General features: G+C 36.8%; 1 protein-coding gene across 2 annotated transcripts; it reads right to left on the bottom strand.

The window, feature by feature from the left end:
* Positions 1-488: 488 nt before the first annotated feature.
* SPMIP3 (sperm microtubule inner protein 3) lies at positions 489-24,830 on the bottom strand. Of its 2 annotated transcripts, none has more exons than XM_034428230.3 (5): positions 24,655-24,830; positions 6,499-6,574; positions 3,920-4,012; positions 2,376-2,551; positions 489-945 (listed from the first exon to the last, which is right to left on the bottom strand). In XM_034428230.3, exons 2-5 carry the CDS (start codon positions 6,564-6,566, stop codon positions 833-835), a joined length of 450 nt encoding a protein of 149 aa, XP_034284121.2. In that variant the 5' UTR covers positions 6,567-6,574; positions 24,655-24,830; the 3' UTR covers positions 489-832. The 2 variants fall into 2 exon arrangements, with proteins under 2 accessions (XP_034284121.2, XP_034284122.2); XM_034428231.3 differs by lacking the exon at positions 24,655-24,830 and adding an exon at positions 21,593-21,675.
* Positions 24,831-26,474: the final 1,644 nt, after the last annotated feature.

The raw sequence follows: 26,474 nt of genomic DNA, 5'->3' as shown, positions 1-26,474 counted from the left end.
TTTGTACTGCTTTGTTACGTGAAGCATAGACATATTTTCTCAGTGTCTCTTTTCCTTATTTTTATAGGAATACAGTTTTTCATTCAGTTGTTTGGCAAATTGATCATGCATACAATGCACATAATTAATTACAAATCTACAAATCTGCCAATCTTTGTTGTTCATGTCTATTGTATGCTGGAACACTTTTGTGATTAGAAAAAAATAAGACTGAACCAGGAACCCAAAAATGGTAATAACGGTTGGGTATTACTTTTTGATTATTTTGCAAAATTATTCCGTGTTCTTAAATGATTTCCCTTCAGTGCACTAGAAAGTTTCTGGAAAAATATAAATAAAAATAAATGGTGCCAATAACATTTTTAAATGTTCAAAATGTGTGGTGAATCCATCAAACTCGATTAAATTATCCAAACAGATGGTTAAAAAAACATTGTAGTAATAATCATGTGACTATGAAATAGTGAAAAAAAAATTGTTTCTTGAGATGTTGAAAATTACTTTTTAATTTTGTGTCTATTTGAGGCAAAATAGAACATTTTTTTCATAAAAAGCTTCCTATAACAATGACTATTTACTACAGTGAGAGGCTGCAATGCTGCTTCTTAATCCATTATTTTGTTGAAGTTCCTTTTCTTAGACTGAAATGTTTTTTTACCTTTTCGCTATTTACAATGGAATTTTAGAAGGGTTCTATAGTCGAATCTAACCATATTGTACAGCTTTTGCATAGGGCTAGCAGTCATCTTTAGTACATTTGGATTAGAAGAAGTCTAATAGGATCCTTTCATATTGCTGCTTTAAAAAAGAGAAGAACTTCAGAAGTTAGCAGTTATCCAAAACCCATGAAAGAAGGTTTAATTCTCTCTTTCTTCATAGCAGATGTACTTTTCCAAAGTGATAGTATTTCAGCATCTGATCTGTGGCGATAGCTATCTGCACTACCTATAATTTTAAAAGAAAAAAAAAAGTTTTTGCTCCTGAATTTAGAAAACACAAAATCCAAATTTGACAAGATTTGGTAGCAATGTGTAACATTTCCATTATCTAGATACCAGTACTAATATATAAGCAGATCTCAAATTCTCCAGATACATATTCTCCTTAAATGTCTTGTCCCCGGTGCTCTTTAGTGAATTGTCTTCTTTTTTAATTCATGATTTGCCATGACTGATATATTTGCATTTTCTCACATATCTGGGCGTAGAATTGAGGGTTGGGAGGTGGGCTGGATTCACACCAAGGTCATACTCTGACTTGGTTTTCATTTTTGTGGCATCATTCCTTGCCATGGATAATAGATCACTCCCTTCTATCTCTGGAGTATTCTGCCTCCTACTGGAGGTAGGAAGGACCTATTTAATCAGTGTACCCCAGCCAACTGATAAACCCAGTGCAGGGAATGTGGGATTATTCCTGAAACTCTTGCATGTTCTGGCTGAGGTATAGTTACTATTTGGAATGTGCAGGTGACAACAGACCTTAGATCAGATCACACTTATATGGATTCTGTGACCTGGGATCCCATGGAACTTCCTGATTTTCCAAGGAGTTCTAGGATATGAAGTATCTTAAGACAAGTATCCTGTTTTCCCGAAAATAAAACATCCCCTGATATAAGCCCAATCGGGCTTTTGAGCATGCGCTAAAATAATCCTCCTGAAAATAAGCCCTTCCCGAAAATATTTAAACGCAGAGCTGGAAATCAGGATGGCAAGAGGAACCCCATCTTGCTCCACACACCCCAAAATAAGCACTTATTTTGGGGTTCAAAAAAATATAAGATGGTCTTATTTTCGGGGAAACACAGTATCTTAAGATACTGATTCTGCCTTTACTGAACTGGCCAGTGATCTGTTCCCCTCCCCAAAACTTCCTTGGACCTAACAATACTGCACAACTTTCATCCAGTTTCCAACTTTCCTTTTTAAAGGAAGGTTGTTGAGAATTTTGGTATTTCTAAAATTCACTGGTCTCTTATTGGTGCCCTACCACTATTACATGAGCTGTATTGGCTTATTTGTTTCTTTAATAGGTTATAAGTTTTAAATTTTAATTCAGCTACATGTAATGATGCTTAGCTGGTCTAGTGATTTTGTGCATCTTGTCTACTGTAATTGAAAATACATGTCACTTTTTCAATTTCAGGATATGTCAAATACCGATAGTAAAATATGTCAGTATAGTAAATCCAGAAAAGATTTTATTTAAAAGTCCAATACACATCATGCCTTATTGCAAACTGAATATTTTTCCTCAGCTGTATTTTGTGTAATTTGGAAAGGGTCTGTTGATCATAGATAATTCTATTCCAGTGTCCTGACAGAATATATGTTTGTATATGAAATGTGCTAGCAGGTTATGAATTTACCCACCTGATTTGAAACATGGTAATGTAAATGCTTCTTTGTATGTAGTTTGTGTGTACCAGTCAAGGACCTTCATCTTTGCATTTTGATAATGAATATACTGGTGCAGTATTAAATAATCAAACTCATGTGGATATATGACTTCTTCTTTTTTGGGAGCTGGTGGTAGCTTTATAAAAGGTCTAAATGAAAAGCATAAATAGTTCAGTGTTTGTCAAAATAGTCTAATTTGCTAAACTGTAGACTACCCATAAGAATAGCACCATGTCCAAATCTTTGTCTAGGGATCTTAATGAAGACTATGCTGCCAGTGCAGTAAGCAGTGTTATGGCTTACAAATGAATACAGATAATTCCCACCTATGACCATATTTGGAGTCAGAATTTCTGTTAGCAAGAAAGAGGGTTGTTAAGTAAATCATGGCAGATTTTATGACTTTTTTTTTTTTGCTATGGTTCTTAAGTAAATAACTGCATTTGTTAAGTGAATTGTGGTTGTGAAGCAAATCTGGCTTTCCCATTGACTTTGCTTGTCAGAAACTGACTGGGAAAATCTCAAATGGTAGTTGCATGACTCCCAGATGCTGCAACCATCATAAATACTTGTTAATTACCAGGATGGATTTGATTTAAATCGAGTTAAATCACTAGTAAAAAGGCTTGATTTAAATCAACTCAATTTAAATCATAATTTTTAAAGAGCACCTATCATTCCTGTCCCGCAGTGGCTTCTCCTCTAACCCGCTGTTGACCCACCAACAATCCCATTCACTTTAATGGATGGCTGGTGATGCGGCAGTGACACAACAAGGTGAGGGACATGGCGGGCAGCAGGTGAGTGAAGGCCCGCTAACATGCGCTGCCGTAATGGATCTGAAGTGACAGGTGCTCTTTAAATGTAAGGACTCATTCTTGCTGGTAGTTAGAACTTTTAATATTATTTTCAAACAAAATGGAAGTTTCCTATTTAGCTTGCAGAGCTTGGATTCATTGAATGAGTTTATCAAAAATATAAATATTGCAGAATATACAGCCTCATGCTACAGAATTAAGCTCCATTTCAGGCTGAATAAACTAAATTATTAATGTATCTTAAATAGAAAACTATCTTTGGATAGATTTTTACTCCAAAAACATTTTATTAAAATAAATGATAAAAAAGAATCCAGTTTAAACTTAAAAAAAACTGATTTAAATTTTTAAAAATCCAATTATTTTTTTAAAAAATAAATTTTTATCCACCCTGCTAATTACCAAGTGCCCAAATATTAATCACATGACTGTGGGGATGCTGCGACAATCATAAATGAGTTAATAGGTTGTAAGACAGTGTCATTTTTTGCAGTGCCATTCTAACTTTTAATAGTCATTGAACAAATGGTTGTGTAAGTAAAAGATCCCTTGTTAGGAATCTAGGATAAATGGGGTGGGGGTGGGGGAGAAACAAATTTCCTACTTACACAATCATTTTCTGAATTAGGACTGAAAAGGAAATTTGTAGAATGTTGTAGGTATGTCTTTAAAATTGATAATGAAGAATATTTCTTTTACCTTAACCGTCCTTCAGGAGGATATGCAATATAAAGTCGTGCCAGCTGTCCAGGAAAGTAACCAATAACATCCTTTCCCTGATGAAAAATAGTTCTAATAGAACGAACGATTGAATGAGCATTTATATTTGAAATAGATTTTTCTAATTTGCATTAATTTAGTAGATTAATGGCTAAACATCCAGCTATTAAATAAAATCTATCCTAAAGCTCAAAAATTGCACTATTTTTTTTTTATGACTAACACGATAATGCCTAAAGAAACCATTGTGGAACTGGTGAGGTTCCTGTTAGTTATATAGTTAATCTGTGATACATTCTGCAGTTATCCAATTTTTACTAGTTACTTCTACCCAGTGGTGGGTTTCAATTTTTTTTACTACCGGTTCTGTGGGTGTGGCTTGGTGGGTGTGGCATGGTTTGGTGGGCGTGGCATGGTTTGGTGAGCGTGGCATGGTTTGGTGGGCGTGGCAGGGGAAGGATACTGTAAAATCTCAATTCCCTCCCCAATCCAGGGGAAGGTTACTGCAAAATCCCCATTTCCTCCCGATCAGCTGGGACTTGGGAGGCAGAGAATAGATGGGGGCCAGTCAGAATTTTTACTACCGGTTCTCTGAACTACTCAAAATTTCCACTACCGGTTCTCCAGAACCCGTCAGAACCTGCTGAAACCCACCTCTGCTTCTACCATGAAGTAAGAAAAGAGTTGTTTTTTCCTTAGCCAAAATGATTTGGGTAGAAACATACTTTTGATTGGCTTGATTTGCAAATTTTAAAAATGTTCCGAAGTCTGGAGAGCTTTATAGTCAGTTGAAAGGCAGGATAAAAAAATCAATCTAAATAAATAAATTTATCCTGCTTACCTGTTTTATCAAATTAATAAAATAAATGAAAATTGTATTAATCAACATTTTAAAATACTTAATAGTGATTATGAAATTGTAATCTATGCTCTGTTGTTTCTAGAACATATAGACAAAATGGTTTTTATAACAAATCACAGCAACTATAATTAATATTTAATCATTATTAACCAAAATAGGACTATACAGATAGTCCTCGACTTACGACCACAATTGAGTCCAAAATTTCTGTTGCTAAGTGGGACATTTGTTAAATGAGTTTTGCCCATTTACTACCTTTCTTGCCACAGTTGTTAAGTGAATCACTTCAGTTGCCAAATTAGTAACAGATTGCAGCTTGAAATGCTTGTAACCACATTTAGCTAATTTACCTAACAATACATTCTGAAACTAAATGGTGGGGCAGTGGTTAGAATGTGGTATTGCAGGGTAACTGCCCACTGCCATGAGTTCAGTCCTAGCCAGTTCAAGGTTGACTCTTTTCCATCCTTCCGAGGTCGATAAAATGAGGACCCAGATTGTTAGAGGCAATATGCTGACTCTACACTGCTTAGTGTTGTAAAGCACTATGAAGCAATATTTGTCGTAACTGCTGTTGCTATTGCTAGATAGATCCTTCTTTTCTGTCAGCAAGATCATTCCTGGCCTGGTAACAATCCTGCTGAAAAAGGATAGGGAGGAAATTCCTGACTTGAAACACGCAGTGCTTCATCATCCCTTCAAATTTCCTGGACATAGGAAGTCATGAGAGAGTCTTCTTCTTAGAACTGTACAAGACAATTCTATATAGGAGAATGCAAGTTCAAAACTGCTGATATGTTAAGCACAAGTTTAATATATAGGTAGTCCTTGGCTTACGCCCACAATTGAACCCAAAATTTATGTTGCTAATTGAAACATTTGTTAAGTAAATTTTGCCCCATTTTACAACCTTTCTTGCCACAGTTGTTAAGTGAACCACTTCAATTGTTAAGTTAATAACATGGTTTTGAAATGAATCTGGCTTCTCCATTGACTTTGCTTGTCAGAAGGTTGTAAAAGGTGATCACATGACACAGTGCAAGTGTCATAAATATGAGTCAGTTGCCAAGTGTAATTTTGATGATATGACCATGGGGATGCTGCCATGGTTATAAGTGTGAAAAACAGTCATTTTTTTCACTGCTGTTATAACTTTGAACAGTCACTAAATGAACTTATGTATGTTGAGGACTAACTGTATAAAGCTTGTATAGGCTTCCATTCCAAATGTCCTACAAATCCTGTTCTTGACCAATAAAAGTATTAAACATTTGCCCGCCTACTCAGGGAAAAAAGGCAAAGTAAGCTGATGAACAGAAAACAGGCACCAGTGGAGCAATTTTTACCTTATCTTTTGGTCAAGCCTCCCTACGGCAGGTCTTTAAAATTTCAAATGTTCCCATCAGTCTAAAACAATTATTTCAACTGATTATTAGGGCATTCTGATGTGAGTTGCAAAACAAAAATGTTTGTAAAATATTTTCAGCGCATTAAAAATATTCTGAAGCAGAGTTTTAACCCTATCGTATCCCTTCCTTTCTATGATGCATGAAAAAGTCATTTGAGATTTGTAATTAGACTGCTTCATTGTAATTATTTTAATGTTATGTTTAGTAAGATGACTTAAATAACCTCAAAATAATCATTCTGAGATCCTGGATCAACCTTGAGGGATGGATTGTTTTTTATACTTTACCCTGGAATGGTCTCTGGTGCTGGGTCTATAAACTGTCGTAATTTTATTGCTGCAACTTGTCCTGCCATGATAATTTCTAGAGGAAAAAAAAATACATTGTAATACCTACTGCTACTAATTCAATATTGACTCGATGTATAAAATCATAGTCTCGTAATATTATGTATACTCATGTAGAAGCCCACCCACAGATAAACCAACCTTTATACTTTTACTCAAAAATACTATGAAAAAACACCACTCAGGGATAAGCCAACCAACAATTTCCATTGTATTTTGGATAAAAATTCTAGAGAAGGCTTATCTGTGCATGGGCTAATAAACAAGTGCCATACACAAAAAGATAGAAATTGAAATTACATGGCAATCTGTTACTATGCTTACTCTCTAGAATAGCTAATCTCATTGGGGAATAATATTTCAGCAAAAATCAACATGGCAAAGCTTATTAACAGATGGAAGCAGAGGAAAATTCCAAGGTGTTTCTTAGTATAAATATCCATAACAAATTATAACTTCTTTTTGGAGTAGTACCAATGAAGGAGAATATTTGTAACTCATGGTTGAAATGAAGTGTCCTTGATGCTCTCTGAGCTTGGTTGTTTTCTTGCAGATGTTTCATTACATAAACTAGATAAACGTCATGAGTACTAGATGATGTTACCTAGCACTGATGGTATTATCTAGTTTAGGTAATGAAATGTCTTCAAGAAAAAAACAAGCTCAGGGAACACCAGGGACCCCTCATTTTGGAGTACTAGCTGTACAAGCACTTTGCACCACGTATTAAAGAGCTGGCTGTATTCTAGTGTTATTTGCATTACATTACTGGCACTGGAGAATGTGATGAAGTATATCTTGGAAACTTCAACAGAGCACTGCAGCAATCGGATGACTTGGCATTTGAGTACAATGCAACAAATCAGAGTTCATTAAACATAATATTACATATTATGGTCACACCACTTATGCACAAGGCCTAACCAAGTGAAGCAAGCATATTCAAATAGTTGGCATGCCTCAAGTCCACAAGAACTGTCACAGCTAGGATATTTTTAGAATGGTTAATTATTATAGGTTCCTGCCAAATTTGACCACCCACTATATCTTTTGAACACTTTACTACAAATGGAGAGGGGTATGGCAATGGAAAAAAACCCTGCAAATAAGCTTCCATAGAAGCATAGAAGCATTATACCCATAACGTCACATCCATAATGATCATCCAGATATAAATCCATTTCATGAATGTCTGGGAAAAAAACATTACACTGAATCAAAACTCTTGCATATTATTGCACAGTGCAATAATATGATTCATTGCACAATGAATCATGTGCCAACAATACAATATTGGGCTGTACTGTGTATTTTAATTGGATTTTCTCAAACCTAATTTGAGAAGTGTACAAGACAAAAGCTGGAATAAGATGAGAAATCTATACCGAAACATAATTTTCCATTGGACAAACTGAATTAAAAGAAACTACAGAGGGGAGTGTAGGTGGACAACAAGAAGCTTAAAACGACAGCAGCACTAATAGGACCTCTTTATTACATTGTAGAGATTGTTCCTGATAACATTCAGAAGAACATGTTGAAGAAAATAGAGATACTGAAAGAAGCAGTGACTGATATAGATCGGGAGACTCAATTATAAGTCCTGAATTACTGCCTGAGGCAGTTACCTCCAAAGTACCCACATTCTTGCTTGTAGTAATAAAGTAATAAAGATAATCCCTTTATCGTACAAAGCTAGCACAGTTCCCAGATTTATAAATACAATAGCATCTGTATCTTGAAGGGGGTGTTGATCATGTCAAGTTGTGGAACATTCTTAGAACGAGAACATCTCATTGGCTTTACTCAAAAGCTATAATCAGTCAGAAGCCACAGAATATGAACAGAACATGATAAAACAGACTAGTTTCAGGTTGCGAAACAAGGCTGAATTCTGTCCCTTATTTATTCCACCTATATGTTGAATATTTATTGAGGGAAGCTGGATTAAAAGAGGAGCATGGTTTTAAAATTGGAGGAAGAAACATCAATAATCTAAGCTATGCAAATGATATGGCTCTAATAGCTGAATAGGCAAAGGTTCTGCTAGCTTTAGTAATGGAAGTCAAGTAGCATAGTGAAAAAATGGAACCAAGATTAAATAAAACGAAGACCAAGTTAATGACAAAAGATACAGCAAATAGTCCTAGAATGGATGATTAAAATACTTTTAGGATAAACTGCTAGCAGTAAAGGAACCAGCAGTCTAGAAATACATTGCAATTACTGTTTATTTTTATTTTTATTTATCAAATTTGTGTAGCTATCTGTCTCACCAAAAGTGACTCTAGGCAGTATACAAAGATACAAACAACAAATATAAAAATATAAAAACATAGAAAACTACTGGAAGAAAAAGACCTAGTGGTCCATCAAGTCTGCCCTTAGTGGTTTTTTTTTAATTTTAATTTTTGTTGGTGATGGACATGTATTTATCCTAAGCATGTTTAAACTCAGTTATTGATGATTGATCCACTACCTCCACTGGACGTTGGTTCCAAGTTTACACTACTTTTTCTGCAAAGTAATACTTTTTAACATTATATTTGACTGTTCCCTCTTGTCAGTTTGAAGTTATGTCACTGTGTTTCTTTATATTTTTGCTTAATAATGAAAATACTGCCTTCTAGAACCTTATTCACACCCTTAATATATTTAAGATTCAACCATGTCACCCCTTTCCCTTCTGTCATCCGGGCTCTACATATTTAGTTCCTCCAATCTCTTCTGATGTGTTTCGTCTCTCAGACTTTGCATCATTTTAGGATTCATCAAACTTATCAATACCTTTTTTTAAAAAGTGAGCTCTCTAGAACTGGACACAGTATTCAAAATGGGGTCTGATTAAAGTCCTATATCAGTGTTACCGAACCTTTTCGGCAGCAAGTACTGAAATGGGAGCACACATACGCGCATGCGCATGTGTGCCAGAAACCAGAAGAGCAGCCGCCCAGTGTGCATGTGTGCGCCGGGCAGTTGCTCTTCCGGTTTCTGCTGCATGCATGTGCACCAGTCACCTGGTCTTCCAGTTTCTGGCACGCATGCGCACACAAAGACCAGGTGGCTGGTGCATGTGCGCCTGCCAGAAACCGGAAGTGCAGCCAGCTGTGGCTGTTCTTCCGGTTTCTGGTGCTCCCACTTGTGTGAAGACCAGCTGGTCGGTGTGCCGGAACCTGGAAGAGCAACAGGCGATGGCTTGCATGCCTGGAGAAATGACTCTGCATGCTACTTCCAGCACGTGTGCCATAGGTTTGCCATCACAGTCCTATATAGAGGGATTAAGACCTCCTTTTACCCTACTGGTGAGCCACCTAATTATAACAATAATTCAAAAAATACATTAAAAAGTAAATACTATAAAACAGATATACAAACCCTAGGCAAAGAGAGGATCTTGAATATCAATGAAAGAATAGGGAAAGATTCAACCATTATAACATGTCCATACTTTCAAAGATCAGAATTGTGCAGGCAGTTATTTCCTCTGTGACACTGGTAAAAATAAAAGTTGAAGGAAACAGTATAAAAAGAGTATTTATACTTTTGAACTTTGGATGTTCACAGATTTCTGAGAATACTGTGGACAGTTAAGTCACCAGGCTAAAAAAATGGGAGACTGAGTTCTTGTTCCACGTTAGACATGAAAGCTGGCTGGCTGACTTGAGCCAGTCACTCTCTCTCTGTGCAACCCATCTCACAGGGTTGTTGTGGTTGTGGGGAAAATAGGAAGATGAAGGAGTGTTATGTATGTTTGCCTCAAGTTATTTATAAAAAATGAAAGTGAGTCCTTATTTGAGACCCAAATGACCATTCCCAAATTATCGTACTTTATGCACTTTAAGTGAAGGCCTAGTTCTGTAGAAAAGAATGCTAGCAAAGGTGGAAGGAAAGAGAAGAAGAGAACAGGGGAAGAAAGATAGATGGATTCAATTGCAACAGTTCTGGGTTTACCATTAGGAAGGTCTGAAGGACCAGGTTGAGGACTTATCATCACAGAGAAAATTTATCTGTGTGGTTATTAAGAATCAACACTAACCTGATGGCACGTAATAAAAAAAGCTTAATGAGGAGTGGTATTTTGTACTGGCCTCTTTATATTTGTTGCTAGTTTGGTTATCCTGGTTAGGCCCATATATAAGAGACTGTAGGCTTTCTTGTAATAGTAATATTTATTTCTTTTCTTCCTCAGGAACACAATTAGACAAGCACTAATCTGGGAGGAGCAAGAACTTATATACAGAGAAGGCGGGGCTAATGGTAAGTACTAACCAATGGTAAGTGACACAATGACATCACACAATGACATATAAACAAGCACACATATTTACAGATATCAGGTTAGGTATTTTCATCTGTAACAAATCCCCCTCTAAAATACCTAACTAATGGTGGGTTATTAAGATTATATATGCACATCAAGTTTGGAAGTCAAATACATATGTTGTTTGGTTGGCAATGGCTTAGTGAGGATATCAGCAATTTGTTCACTAGTATTGCAATGGATAGCTTTAATAAATCCTATACTTGACAGTTGTCTTACATGTTTATATTTTATATCGATATGTCGAGATCGTTGACCTATTGCTTCGGAAGCTGATATATCAATTGCTGCCTTATTGTCCTCATTGATAATAATTGGATAAACAGGTTCATCCCACACATTGGTTAACAAGTCATCGAACCAAGTTAGATTGTTGACCGCTTTGGATAAACAAACATATTCGGCTTCCGCTGTGGAAGTGGCAATTAAATTCTGTTTGCCTGTGTACCAGTGCACCGCACAGCCATTTATAAGAAAAACATATCCAGAAGTACTTTTTCTGGTTTTTGAATCAGTAGCCCAATCAGCATCAGCGTAGCAGGTCAAAGTTGGTTTTTCAGAAATGAATGGTTCTAAGAATAAGCACATATCAATGCTAGACTTTAGATATTTTAGAATCCTCTTAATTCCTTCCCAGTGGTATGTGTTAGGATTGCTTACATGTCTTGACAACAAATTTACAGCAAGGGTGATATCAGGCCTGGTCCAATTAGATATGTATAATAAGGACCCAATAATTGATCGATATAACGTGTTATCCTTGAATGGTTCGTACTCATTATACACATTCCTATAAAAATCAGTTGACATAGGAGTATCACAAATTTTTGAATTAATTAAGTTACATTTTTGTATGAGTTCCATAATCTTGTCTTTCTGAGATAATTTGAACCCCTTATCTGTTTTGTCAATTTGGACTCCTAGATACTTATTTACCTTTCCTAATATTTTTAAGTTGAAATTTTTGCCTAGTTGTTCAGCGAAATTATCACATTTAATTTTGTCGTGTCCAAAATACAATATATCATCAACATAAATCAAAACATATTCAATAGAATCATTATTTTTTTTTGTGAAAAAACAAAAATCAGATGAAGTAGCTACAAAACCCATATTTTTAAGTATCTTTGATAAGCACTCATACCACCGCTTACCGGACTGTTTTAGTCCATAAAGGCTCTTGTTTAATAGCCAAATTTCTCCCTTTTTTGTATCCTTTCCTGGGGGTGCTTTCACATAAATTTCTTTATCTAGATCAGCGTGCAGATAGGCTGTCTGCACGTCAAATTGATATACTTCCAGATTTAAGATAGAAGCTAACACTAGTGCTGTTTTCACGCTTTCTGATCTAACGGTTGGGGAGTAAGTGTCTTCATAGTCATCCGGAAATCTTTGGGCAAAGCCTTGAGCCACCAACCTGGCTTTGTATAGGAATTTACCATCCTCTAGTTCCTTGATTTTATAGATCCACCTAGTGCCAATAGGGGATTTCTCAGTGGGCAGGTCTGTTGGTGTATATACATTTAGTTCTCTCAAACTGTCCATCTCTTTTTTCATTGCTTCCTCCCACTTACTTTTTTCTTCTAGGGGTAGCTTAAGTATGTCATCATATGTGTTAGGAGTCAGGTGTTTAGCTTGGATAGACAGTACGTAATCATCTAATCTTTTAGGAATTATGCCCCTATTGGATCTAATGGGCCTATTCTGGGGATGTTCATCGCTATGCATATACTTAGCTTCTTTTTCGGTTAATTGATCTACTTTCAAAGTGGGGTGTCCTTTTTTCCATTCATCATTAACTATTACTGGGCATTTGATTCTGTTAGTAGATGTGGATTTGGGGTTCGTATCTGATGTGTGATGTTTTGCGTGCGTGTGTGTAATATTTTTTGATTCTGGGTAAATTTCATTGAGATGTAATTTTGACCAGTTCATGTGTTCATGAAACACGGCAGATCTGGATACAATGAAGTGATTATTTTTATCAATGAAGCGATATCCCTTGGTTCCTGATTCGTACCCCATAAATATCAGTCTTTTGGATACTTTCTCTCCTTTGCGCCTTAACTGTGAGGGCACATATACATCAGCAGATACACCAAATACGTGTAAATGCCCAATTTTTGGTTTCCTTCCATACATGAGTTCGTATGGGGTCTTATTGATTGTACTGGACCATAAGCGATTTATAGTGTAATTGGAATAATTAAGGGCTTCAGCCCAGAATGACTGGTTTAAACCAGCATCATCTAACACACATTTAACCATGGTTTGTAGCAAACCATTCTTCCTTTCAGAGACTCCATTTTGGAATGGGGAAAATGGACAAGATTTAAAGTGCAATATTCCTTGTGATTTTAGCCAAGTTGAAAATTCGTTGGATAGGAATTCCGACCCCCTGTCAGTCATTATTTGTTTGATTTTGGTATTGTATTGTGTTTCTACCATTTTAAAGAACTCCTTAAATTTTTTGAAAACCTCACTTTTGTGGTTAAGGGTGTATACAAAACCAAATCTACTATAGTCATCGACTATGGTCAGGAAGTATCTTTTTTTGTATTTAATTGAAGGTTTTAATGGGCCTACTACATCCATATGAATTAGTTGAAAGGTTGATTGTGTGGTGCGAGTGGCTTTTTTGGGTTTTGGCTTGTTTTTAATTTTGGAAGAATTGCATACAGAGCATTCTAAGTAATTTTTACAGTTCTTTATTTTTAAATCTTCGGAACACTCTAACATTTTTCGTATGACTGGAAAGCTCGCGTGTCCTAGCTTTCTGTGGAGTAAGTGACTACAATTATCGTGAATAGGTTTTCCATTGTTTAAATTTTCAGACATATTAGTATCAGTGTTTGATGCATTCTTATCATTATTTTCATCATGGCTATCTGAATTTGGTTTTTTGTTTCTTAATTGATAGTTTGCATAGACTAGTTCGTTATCTTGTGGCAGTAGGTATGTTAGTCCATCATTTGTAAATAGTTTACCTATGTTTCTGTTGTTCTTAGTCATGAATACCTTTCCACCTCTGAAAGTGGTTTCTATTGCATTGTCTATGCTTAACTTTAGGGTTGCCAATATGTTATTTGGAATTTCGGGCACAAATAGTACCCCCTCTATTTTTCCTATACCTTTTATATGCGTGTCTCCTATTCCTCTCACTAGGACTCTATTTTGGTTTGCTACTTTAATATAATATTTCTTTTCAGTGAAGTTACTTAATATTTCTCTATTATGAGTTGTATGGCATGTGGCTCCTGAATCTATGAGCCAGGTGTTGAGTGAATCAGATATCAAAGTGTTATTATTTCTTATTCCATATAGTGATCCTTTCTTATTTTTTTCTAGGGTTATTTCTGTATGTTTGTCTTTCTCTAGAGTGTGGTGATTCTCTTCTCTTATACCTGTAATCTGGGGAGGTTCTGTCTAAAAAGTGTATTCTTCTATCCTTGTGTTTATATGAGTCACTGTATCCTATATTCTTGGGACAGTCTCTACTCTGATGTCTTTCAGATCCACATGTGAGACATTCATGTGGGTATCTGTCTCTGGCCCTGAAATCAGTCCTTCTTTGATTTCTACCTTCTCTTTGTTGTGTATATCGCTCTCTTCTAAGTCTATCTTCAGTAATAAGCTTATTGGTAAGGTTTTCTAAAGTAATTTGCTCTATACTTAGGTTATCTATTAGTGTAATGTAGTTATCCCAGCTGTGATCTAGTGAGTTAATTATAATGCTTTTCATGGTGTTGTCAGAAATGGTTTCTCCCCTTTGAATAAGGTCTGCTCTTACAGCGTTTAAATTCAAGATATGCTCACTCATGGATGTATCATGTTTTAGTTTGGCAGAATAGAATTCCCTAGAGATTTTTGTGGTAGTGGTTACATTTTTGCTATAGAACAGTCTGAATAATTTTTGATATACTTCAAATACAGTTAAATTATGCTCTATACTGGGGAGTATACTTGGGGAAATAGAAACAATTAACATATAGTATGCTTTGTGGTGGAGGCAGTCTATTTCATAGGTCCAAGGCTTATTTGGTGGGTTATCAATAAAAAATAAAACATTTTCTTTCATATATACAATCTGTAAACACTGATCCCATTCCATTAAGTTGCTTCCATCTAATTTCAATTTTATAAAGTCTGGAGGTATTGTCCCTGAGTGTAGTGAGGTGTTATTCATGTTTAGTAGCTGTCCATGATTTAAGACCTTAGCATACTCACAATAAGGCCTGGGTATGGTAGATGTATGTCTGTATTTACTTATCTCTATGTTGCGCTGACTTGTATTTATGTTTCCTTCTTCTTTCTTTGCAGGCTCGTTCTGGGCATGCTCAGTCCTCATTTTTCTCCAGCAGTCGATGAGGGAGGTTCCTGTGTCTGCAGCTCCTGGGGTGAAGTCCCAGACGGCCTTCTGTTGCTCTGCTTTGTTTCCGGAGGGCCTCTGGTGACTGAAGAATGCCTGGGGTGCTGCTCTGCTCATCGGGGAGTCTTCTCTGAGGTCGTCAGTAAGTGGAGCTTGAGGCGGGCCGCCATTGCCAATGGAGCCGGGTTGTTCAGGGAGCTGCTCTTCAGTAGGTAAGTATGATTGCCAGCTTGTCTTTCTTCGGGTGGCTAGGCCTTTCTTTAGACAGTCTATTTCTTTTTGGCCTTTGGTAGATGGTAGTTTAGAATTTTCTATTTCATTTTCTGGTTGTTTGTTTGGTATTGTTAGTTTAGTCCCGAGTGCTGCAGTTAGCACCTGTATAGCATTGTCTATTTCTACTTCAGTAGGTTGAGCTTTGTTTTGTTTAAATAATTGTTTTTTATTTGTTTTTGGACTCGGGTAATCATCTTCTTGGTAGGTTTTGTTTTTTATTTCGTAGTTTGAGGTTTGGAATTCTTTTAGTAATTGGTCAGGCATTTTAGAGGTATTAGGTGGGTAAGATGGCTGCCATGAAAAAGGCGGGAAGCTGTCGCCATCTTTGGTGTCATTTTTGAAGTCAGGGGTTGAATTTCTTACCTTGCAGTTTTCTTGTTTGTTATTTTCGTTATCTGCTGCTGTTCCGTGGTCGTTTATTATGCTGCGGATTTTCACAAGCAGATTTGATTCAGCTGTAGTTGTTTCTATTAATTCTAGTATTTTTCTTTTTACCTCATCTTCTTTGTTTGGTGTTAGCAGTTCATTTTCTTGTAATTGCGTTTGTTTCTTAATATTTTCAAGTGGTGTATATTTGTCAGGAGTTAGTTGAGCTGCCATTCTTTTCGTTATGTATCTGGTGGCAGGTCTTCTTTTGTCGTTATGTGAGTCTTGCATCTTTATGTTCGGTTGGGCCTACCAAACCATCCTCTTGCTACCAATTTGTTGCTAGTTTGGTTATCCTGGTTAGGCCCATATATAAGAGACTGTAGGCTTTCTTGTAATAGTAATATTTATTTCTTTTCTTCCTCAGGAACACAATTAGACAAGCACTAATCTGGGAGGAGCAAGAACTTATATACAGAGAAGGCGGGGCTAATGGTAAGTACTAACCAATGGTAAGTGACACAATGACATCACACAATGACATATAAACAAGCACACATATTTACAGATATCAGGTTAGGTATTTTCATCTGTAACAATATTATGAAGCATGTAAACACATCTGTGATCTTATCTCAGTTATCTTGGCCTGTCTGTATATGCTACAATTCTTAGTCTCATTGGAGTTAGTGCTGTTATAAATTTCAGTGAAGCATGCAGCAAAACCCCCTATTCCTTAGTCAAGTGCTTTTTATTTGATCAGCAGGAACGACACAGCAAACAAGCATTTGGAAAACATTATAAATTATCTGTCAACAACATGGATAAGTTATGCTTCGGTTATTCCATGACAAGAGCCACATGGGCAACATATAAATCTAATAGCTGAGTGAGTCGGAGATTGAACAGTAGAAAATTCCATGTTTCTGCCCTAAGTAAATAAAGTCACTCCCTTTTTTGTCTTTCAATAAAGATCTACTTGACCTTTGCTTTGACACACTTATTGTGTTTATACACCATTCAATTACCATACTTCTCTGGACACTTTACAGTAAAAATATTGCTGGAAGCTATCTCTCTAAAAACACTTGAAAACACTGAGTGCTAGTTATAATTAGTTTATCAAGTTATATATTTTGCTGTCTTAACAGTTGAATGATTATAATAAAGCTTATATGATATTATTATTTCTTTTTTTTCCCATTAAAAGTTTTTATTTAAATAAACAAACAAACAAACAATACATAATCAATCATTCAATATATCTTCTGAATACATCTTTTGTATCTTCTTTTTACTCCTCCAATATTTATCATATCTTAATATTATCATTTCCTTTATTATAAAATTTCCCCCACATTTCTTACTTCTCTATTAATACATTTATCTATCTTTTAGTTTTATTAAAATTTAAACAACAATTTTATCCCCAACAACCTTCAACCCCCCCTTCCCTCCCCCACCCCGACTTCCCAGAGCAAAAACAGGGTGTAACATTAAACAAGCATAAGCTAAAATATACTAACTTACTACAAGATTCAAAACTCTCTCACACTCTTTAACTCCTCTTTTAAAAATTATTCATCAGCCTCCCCTTTTAAAATTCTAAATTAAACATTTTAAAACTTTCTTTAAATCATATCTTTTAAAAGAAAAAAAATATTATTTTAAATTAAACCTTTTAAAATCTCTTAATACCTTTAATAAGACATTCTTCAAGATACAAGTTTCAAAACTTTTTTTTTAAAGGCAATCCATATCATCTTAAAAATACTAGTAATCCATTGAGTTAAATCATTTCTAACTCTTGAGTTCATTCTTCAAAATATCAATTTAAAAACTTTCAGAAAGTTATCAATTAAGTTTAAAGTTAAGCATTTTAATACCTCGATAATTTTTTTAAAAAAGCTATCCATTTTTAGTTAAACATTTTCACTTAAATTTAAAAAATACTAATTTCAGTAAACTTTTCAAATTTATTATTAAAATCCTCCCCCCCAAAAAAACCAATCTTCAATTCTTCCTTTCTTCCTATATTTTTTCCAGTCCTTCTTCAATAGTACTTTCTTCTTCAACATTGCTCCTCCCCCTGCTTTTATTTTTGAAAATTTTTGAATATAGATTTGAGGCTGATGCATCTTTGGAAATCGTTCTCTTCTAAAAGTTATCTCCTTCAATTTGAAACCTCCATTTCGACTCTTCCTGCTTATATAATCAGTCACTTCCTTCCTTGAAAATTGATTCTGTCTATCAAGCCAAAAATTGTCACGATAAAGTTTATCAGTTTGCAGGAAAGAGTCTATTTGCTGCTTTTCAGTTAACTGCATAGAACTTCTGCCAAAACCTCTGTTTTCAGTGTGCTAACTTCCATCGTGATCCTGACAGCCTCTTTTTCCTGCTCCAAAGTCGAAATAGCTTGATTTTTTCCTCTTTTCCAGCCAGCAAATCATTGTTGTTCTCCAGATTATAATTTTAAATAGTCCTTTCAACTGATTCCAATATAACAGAAGTATAAAAATTTAAGAGTTCTTGTAAAACCTTTACAGTCACAACTTGTGAATTTGCTGGCTCATATAATAATGATCCTCCATCCTTGATGTCAGCCATATTTCAATTTCCACTTTAAATTTATTCAGCTGTCAGGTCAATAAGTCCAATAATTTTCCACACAATTTAGAAGTATAAAGTAGTTGGGGTCAGTACCACAGCCTTTTTCATTCCACTAGCACTTTAAATCTTTTTCTTGCCGCATAATCCAGTAGCTTTTACAATGTTGCAGCTTTAACAATCACTTTCACTAGTAAGTTTCGTTTTAATGCCCTTAAGCACCATCTTTTTTCTTTTTCTTTTAAACGGAGTTAAAGTTTAGTACTTGCATTTTCTGTTCTCCTGATTTTGCTCTGCCAGCGTCCAGGTTCACATTTTCTCATAATCCTTAAAATTGCTCTGCTGATGTGGTCGTGACCCCTTGTTCTGCATAAAGCAGAATTGTCCCGGATCCGGAACACTGAAGGGCTTTCAGGGAGCTCTCACCCTGCAAACCCCAGGCTTAAAAAAAAAGCCTGGGGGTCTAGGGGAGCTCTACCCAGACCCTTCTGCTCTTCTCTCCCCCTTTTTTCCTGGGGGAGAGTTTTGAGCCGCTAGAACAGCTGATTTTCGCTGTTCTAGCAGTAAACGGAATCATGGGGCTGGAGCTCCTAAAGGAGCGTCCATTCGGCGAATGCGGAGCCACCGGAAGTCAAGCTTATATGATATTATTGAATGGAATGCAACTATTGTCTACAAAATATTTCAAGCCTTGTTAGTCAACCTTAGAACATCAAGCAGGAAAGTATTCAAACCTGATGTTTCTGATCCAACACATACAAACCCTGAACTGTTGAGACCTGCTGCATTTATCAACACTTTCATATTCATTTTTTCATATTTGTGCCAGCCAGCTACCATATGTCTTTGTAATTTTCATTATAAAGCTTTCAGTTCTGCATCACACCAAATATCAACATTTCTGAACTTAGCTCCTACCCTTTTCCTGTAAACTGTAGATTTATTGATTGATCTTCATAGTCCACTTTGATATTTTATGTATTTTACATTCATATTCTGGTCATGTAATGCATGTAAATGTCTTTCAGTACAAATTAAATTTCACAAACAAATAGGGGTATTTGAACTTAAAGCTGGTGTTTATGAAACGGCACCCACATTTCTACAGTATTACATCAAATTCTGAGATTTCTGTTAGTAATTTTATGAGGGTAGAAGGTGGTTTCCATTTAACCCATTCTAGAATTGTCAAGAAAGCTTCTGCAATGGTATTTGGAAATGATTGTGGGTCAGGACAAAGACCTATATTCTGGACAACCAGAGTTGGGGGTGGGAGGCACCGTACTAAGGTGGTTCTCCTCCTTTCTCTCCGACCGGTCGCAGTCTGTGTTGACAGGGGGGCAGAGGTCGACCCCGAGGCCCCTCATATGTGGGGTGCCGCAGGGATCGGTCCTCTCGCCCCTTTTGTTCAACATTTATGTAAAGCCGCTGGGCGAGATCATCCGTGGTTTTGGGGTGGAGTACCATCAGTACGCTGACGACACCCAGCTGTACATCTCCACCCCGGATCACCCCAACGATGCCCTTGAAGTGATGTCCCAGTGCCTGGAGGCCGTACGGATCTGGATGGGGAGGAACAGGCTCAGGCTCAACCCATCCAAGACCGAGTGGCTGTGGTTTCCGACGTCCCGATATAGTCAGCTAATGCCATCGCTGACTATTGGGGGTGAATCATTGGCCCCCACGGATAGGGCTCGCAACTTGGGCATCCTCCTGGATTCACGGCTGTCGTTAGAAGAGCATGTGACGGCCGTGTCCGGGAGGATTTTTCATCAGGTTCGCCTGATCCGCCAGTTGCGTCCCTATCTAGATCGGGACTCCCTACACACAGTCACTCATGCCCTCGTTACTTCTCGTCTGGATTACTGCAATGCTCTCTACATGGGGCTCCCCTTGAGGTGCACTCGGAGGCTCCAACTGGCGCAGAGTGCGGCCGCGTGGGTGGTGATGGGAGCGACATGGAGTTCCCATGTGACACCTCTCCTGCGCGAGCTGCACTGGCTCCCGGTGGTCTTCCGAGTGCGCTTCAAGGTTCTGGTTATCACCTTTAAAGCGCTCCATGGCTCAGGACCTGGTTATTTACGGGACCGCCTGCTACCACCAATAGCCTCCCACCGGCCAGTACGCTCCCATAGAGAGGGGCTCCTCCGGGTGCCGTCGGCCAAACAATGTCGGCTGTCGGCCCCTAGGGGGAGAGCCTTCTCTGTGGGGGCACCTACGATTTGGAACGAGCTCCGCCCGGAGATACGTAGGATCCCGGATCTGCGCACCTTCCGCCGCGCACTTAAGACTTTTCTATTTTATCAAGCTGGCCTGGCCTAAATCTTCCCCCTTTTTAAATGTGGAAATTTTAAATTTTTAAATTTTAAATTCGTCTTTTTATAGGGGTATGGGTAAGGCATTTTAAATTGGGGAGCCATTTTAGATTTAATTCTGTTTTAAACGTATTTTAATTGTTTATATTGTATGTTTTTAACTTTGGCTGTGCACCGCCCCGAGTCCTTCGGGAGAGGGGGCGGTATAAAAATCTAATAAATAAAATAAATAAATAAATAAAATAATATAGGCAGCTCAGTCTGCAGGTGGGAGAAAAGGCATGGGAATCATTTCAGAAGGGATCCTTCTTAGTTCTCCAGAGACTAAAAAGAGTGAAGTAGAGAAATACTTTCAATCCTAGAAAATGCTGTTAATATAACTTTAGAATAAAGTAAAATTAGTTCATCTGGGTGTGTTTCTTGTCCAGACTACCTTGCAAGGCTGACATCAAGGTTTCAAGACTGAAAATGACAGAGTCGCAGTCCTGACCCAGAGCCCGGACATACTTAAGGCCTGGATTGGGATGAACATAGGCTGAACCTTTGAAGAAATATGGGTCTGACTCAAAGAAGGAGGAGAGGAATGCTGAGCTATTACAAAAAGGATATCTGGATCGTGGGAAAATAGAAACCAAGAAAAAGAATCTCAAACAACTCTGTCTTCCTTGTCAGTTGACATAGAGAAAGACTTCGACAGTCATTCAAGATTCTATTATAATATGCTAACCACATTGAAGTATATTTTTGGTTTCTTAGTGATATCTGTTTATTTATCTTGCTTACCTTGAAGGGCTGACAGAGTCTTAAAAAAGACAAAATGGCTATAGACTGAAAGCTGTTCTCGATCTAAAGATGATGGCTGTAGATGGGGTTGTACTGCTACACGGGAGCTAGTTTGGAATCTGGGATTTCTCCAAGAAATGGAGGTCCTGCTGAAAACAAAGTGGTGGCCATGACCCGGAAAACATTTGTACAGACCCTTGTGGGTCAATTGGATCTCTTCCTGGATCAGGAGTTGTTATGCATAATCACCTGTGACCTTGTTACTTCAGGGTTCAACTGTTATAACTCAATCCATATGGGGGTGCTCTTCAAAGCTATTCAGAAGCTTGTACTAATGTTTTAATGTTTCACTTTCTTGTATGCTTCTCAAAGCCATTTTGGAATTGGACAGCATAAAATCTAAAAAACACAGTTTAACTGACCAAAAACCTGATGGGTAGGAGGAATCATTAATGGGAAAATCTAGTGATGATTATGCCACGTGGTAGTCTGTGACTTGAAATAAAAGAGAAGTAATGGTAAGCAGCATAAATTAACAGTGTGTGCAAAAATAAGAAAAGAGAAAGAATATCATACAACCGAATGTACGTTGTTCGATCTTCTGTAGAGGAGTTGAAAAATACATGAAAGAAGGTGAATGTGTACTGTATTGTAAATGAGAGTTAACATGGATAGCATAAAGTAGGACTTGTTATCATTATGGTTGTTGTGGATATACGTGAATCCATTAGTTGGTGAGAGCTGCTTGTTATATTCCAGTGAATGATGATAATGGAGAAACCAGAAATGAGTTTTGGGAAACATTGTACAGCAATCCGAATGAATGGACCGCAAAGTAAAAAATGTACTCTATAGTGTGACTGAATAGAACACAATGAGAATAGGGGTTATTTGGACCCCAAATGAACAAGAATGATGATTGGTGAATATCTACTTTGAGAAAATCTGTTTCTTTCAGATACCTGGTTTTGAAATAAGCCCATTCATATGGAACAAAGGCCTGAATACAAATCTAAAAGCATATTCTTCTTACAGGTGGCAGTACCAGCTATTTTGAGAAGATGGTGAGAAACCATTTCCTTATTACTGCCAAGAAAATGTCATGGACCTGTCCATGTAGTCACTAGGAACTAAACCTGACTTGAGGGAGTATTTAACTTTAAATTTCAGAAGTTGCATTGTTCCCTTGGGAAATCAAAGATCAAGAACTTGTACCAGAGTCTTTTTGATGTAGTTAAGGCTTTACATCTGTTCTGTATATACTATAGTTAAAATACTACATTTATTATTTATTTATTTTTAATTTGATTTATATGCCGCCCTTCTCCGGAGACTGAGGGTGGCTTACAATGTGCTCAGCAATAGCCTTCATCCTTTTGTATATTTATACAAAGTCAGCTTATTGCCCCCACAACTGGGTCCTCAATTTACCTACAACTGGGTCCTCAATTTACCTACCTTAGAAAGGATGGAAGGCTGAGTCAACCTTGAGCCTTGGCGAGATTCAAACCTGCAGTAATTGCAGGCAGCTAGTCTTAATAACCAGCTTAATAACAGGGTGCCTTAGACCACTATACTACCAAGGCTCTTATTCAAGCCTTAGTTAAAATGCTAGATATTCCTAAATATAGGGGCAAAAATGTTTTAGAAAGTATATTGAAGATGCCAGCTATGGACTCTAGGGACATTTTATAGTTTAAAATCAAGGGATTGTCATTTACTTAAACCCAAAAATAACATTTTACAGTTTAATACTGAAGTTTTTATACATAGATTCTTAATTCTGCATTCCACCCTCCAACTGTGATGAACCACAAATTCCAGTAGGAGCAGATTGTATATTCAGGTGACACAATGGTTAGATAAGAGGAAGTTTAGAAGTTTATGCAGCTGGACGGTGGCAGATTATAACTATAGTTATATAGTTATAATCTCTAATTACTTAAATCTGGTCATAACTTCACTTGCCCATTTTATTTCATTTCATTGTTCATTTTCTAATACTAATTCATGATATTGCTATGACTATCAAATCTTTCACTGGTTATATCATGAAAAGAGGGTGTTACTAAATATTGGTTTCAGAAGACATCTCCTATTGCATGTTACCACTCCAATTGCAATAATAAGATATTATTTTACTAAAGAGTTGCCACAGTTTGAATGCTATGTTGAATTGCTTGAGAGAAAGCTCTGAGTTATGTGAGGCATAGTTCTGAATAGACATATAAAAGACTGCATAGTGACATTGATTTCCATCTTTGTAATTGCAATGTCCCCAAATCTCGAGTTACATTTTTTCCTTCTCCTTTCATTGCAGTTCCAACCATTTAAATGGGACTAACAAGAGTTAACTGATCTATGTTTAGTTTCAGTATTGAAAGTCAGTGAGGGAGTAGAAGAACTATTTCCACATGTTTGCCCCAGAGGTTTAGTCCTTGATAGAATTAAGCAAAGCGTGGGGAGAGAGAAGCTTGTTCAAAGGATGTTGGAAACAAAACTACTCATGTCAGCTTGCTGAGGACAAGCTCATTGTCCTAAAATAATCCCCTCTGTGCTGATTCACTTCTATTATACAACTGATAAATACTACTGCCAATAAAAATGCTTAAAGAAAGATGCTGACAAATGAAACATCTCTTCCAGTTTAATTTGTAAGAGAGGATTTCTCACATTGTCCTTAAAAGAGTTTATATTTTATTTATTTTTTTGTCAGACCTACAGAAACTTAGACATTATATCACCTTCCAACATCAAGGCCAATTCTGGGATATGGAAGACAGAACTGTCCATAGAAAGAACTGAATACATGTCCTTCAACACTAAAGATGAAAGCAAAGGATATGGAGTGGCTTTCCCCATCTAGAAATACTTTTATTGGGGGCACCAGCTTGGACAAGGCTCTCAGACAGACTTCAGTTTTGATATCTATTGGTTTCTTAGTAATTAACTACTAAGTTCCTACAATTTAGCTAAGAATATATCTAGCCAGACCAATACATACAATTTTCTAAAGAATTATTTCTGGATTCTAAATAGACTGGGTATAAATAAGAACTTACCTGCTCTGTTTTAGCTTTATATAGCTAATTATATAGCTATCTAACTTTATTATGGGTTGCTTGAAGGAGCACCCTAGGAATGGAAACAATGTGAACCTAATGGAAAATTCCCATGTCAACTGCTTACCACGACTAGAAAGAAACAATAACTTTGTCTATATCCATAAAAGCAAGCTGCACACTGCATTGTGATGCGGATGAAATTGTGATGCGATGTGTTTTAGAAATCCATCTAGGAATTATCAGGTATTGCTGGGAGGAGGTTCTGAGGGCTCCTACAGTTACAGTTTAATCAAACTGAACTGTGATACTGACAGAATGTTTTGGCTCTGAAGAAGAAGGCTGGTAATTGACACCCCATCTTACGGAGTCTATCTTATTCCAGTTGCAGCTTTTGCATGGAAAGCTCTGTCACCTGAGATTTTTCCAAAATATATTTTCTCTCTGTCTCCTATCACAACTTAAAATTTTCCTGTCAGAGGTTTGTTTATTTCAAAGATTTATATGGCCACCCATTTTAAGCAAGTCTGGGTGGCTAACAACAACAATTAAACCATGAAATAAAATAACCATAAAACAATAAAAAAGGTAAAACTGTAAAACAAATCCCTGTGTCTTGATTGTCCTCTTAGGTTGCCCACAGCAGGCTCAGTTGCCCTTTCCATACTAACTACCAATACAATTCTATCTCAGCACAAGTGGCAGAGCTCACAGCTACATGGCTCCTGTCCATTTCCTCAAGATCAACCGGCTCAAACTACTCCTAGCTCAGACATACACTAGACACCTCCAAAGGATCTGCCCAGCCAGAGTCCAACTCCAGGCAAAGTCAAGCAACTTTGTCAGATGTCAAGAATATTCTTCACACTTTTCACTCTTAGTTCTGCACTTTCCTTGTATCTTCAATTATCCATTTTATCTTCTTTTGATGTTTAAATCCCTATGATTCAGTATGATCTCCATCATACTTTGCTAACTCTTAGTCCAAGTGTTGTCCCCACTTCCCCTGAAGCACAACACAATTATGCCCCACAAATATTACTGGAAATAAACTGTAGTGTTGAAGGATATTATGCACATTAATCTTGATATTATCAATTACACTATTACCAAATAACATTTTTGGGAATCCCTTAGAGTCAATGTTGATTCCTGGCCACGGCCCGGATTAGTTCCTGCAGTTTTCTTGGCAAGCTTTTTTAGAATGTTGCTTTTGTCTTCTTCCTAGGATTGAGAGGGATTAGCCCAAAGTCACCCAGCTGATGTTGTGCCTCGAGCAGGACTAGAACTTTCTAGTTTCTATCCCAATGCATTTAACCAATATACCAATATACCAAACTGGCTCTAAATAGCTATAGGATTGTAGTTTAAATTGGCAGGATAGACAAATATCCATTTTGTTCTCCAACAAAAAATGAGAATGCAGCAAATTTGTCACTTAAACAATGTCACAAATAATTGCTTGCTGTGACACTTTTTTCTTAATTTAGTTCAGAGATTATTGCTGCTTTCTCTTACTATTAGACTTGTAGAAAATCCAATAAAATATTTAAAATTTCATGAGATTCTTCAGCCCTATGTTTGCCCAGTGGAGTAAATCAGGGGTGAAATGCTACCGGTTCTGTTTGGGTCGCCCGAACCAGTAATAAAAATGCTACTGGTTTGCTGAACTGGTAGTAAAATTTAAAAAAAAAAAAAAGTTCCAAAGTTCAGCTGAGCAACATGTGATCGTCAGAATTTTTTTTAAACTTTTTAAAGCATTTTTAACTACCTGTTCCAGAGAACCGTTAGTAAAAAATGTTTTTAAAAAGTCCCCCCCC

This window comes from Pantherophis guttatus, chromosome 1 (assembly GCF_059756535.1).
Source record: "Pantherophis guttatus breed Tessera chromosome 1, ASM5975653v1, whole genome shotgun sequence".
Classification (NCBI taxonomy): domain Eukaryota; kingdom Metazoa; phylum Chordata; class Lepidosauria; order Squamata; family Colubridae; genus Pantherophis; species Pantherophis guttatus.
This window is presented reverse-complemented; position numbering and strand designations above follow the sequence as displayed.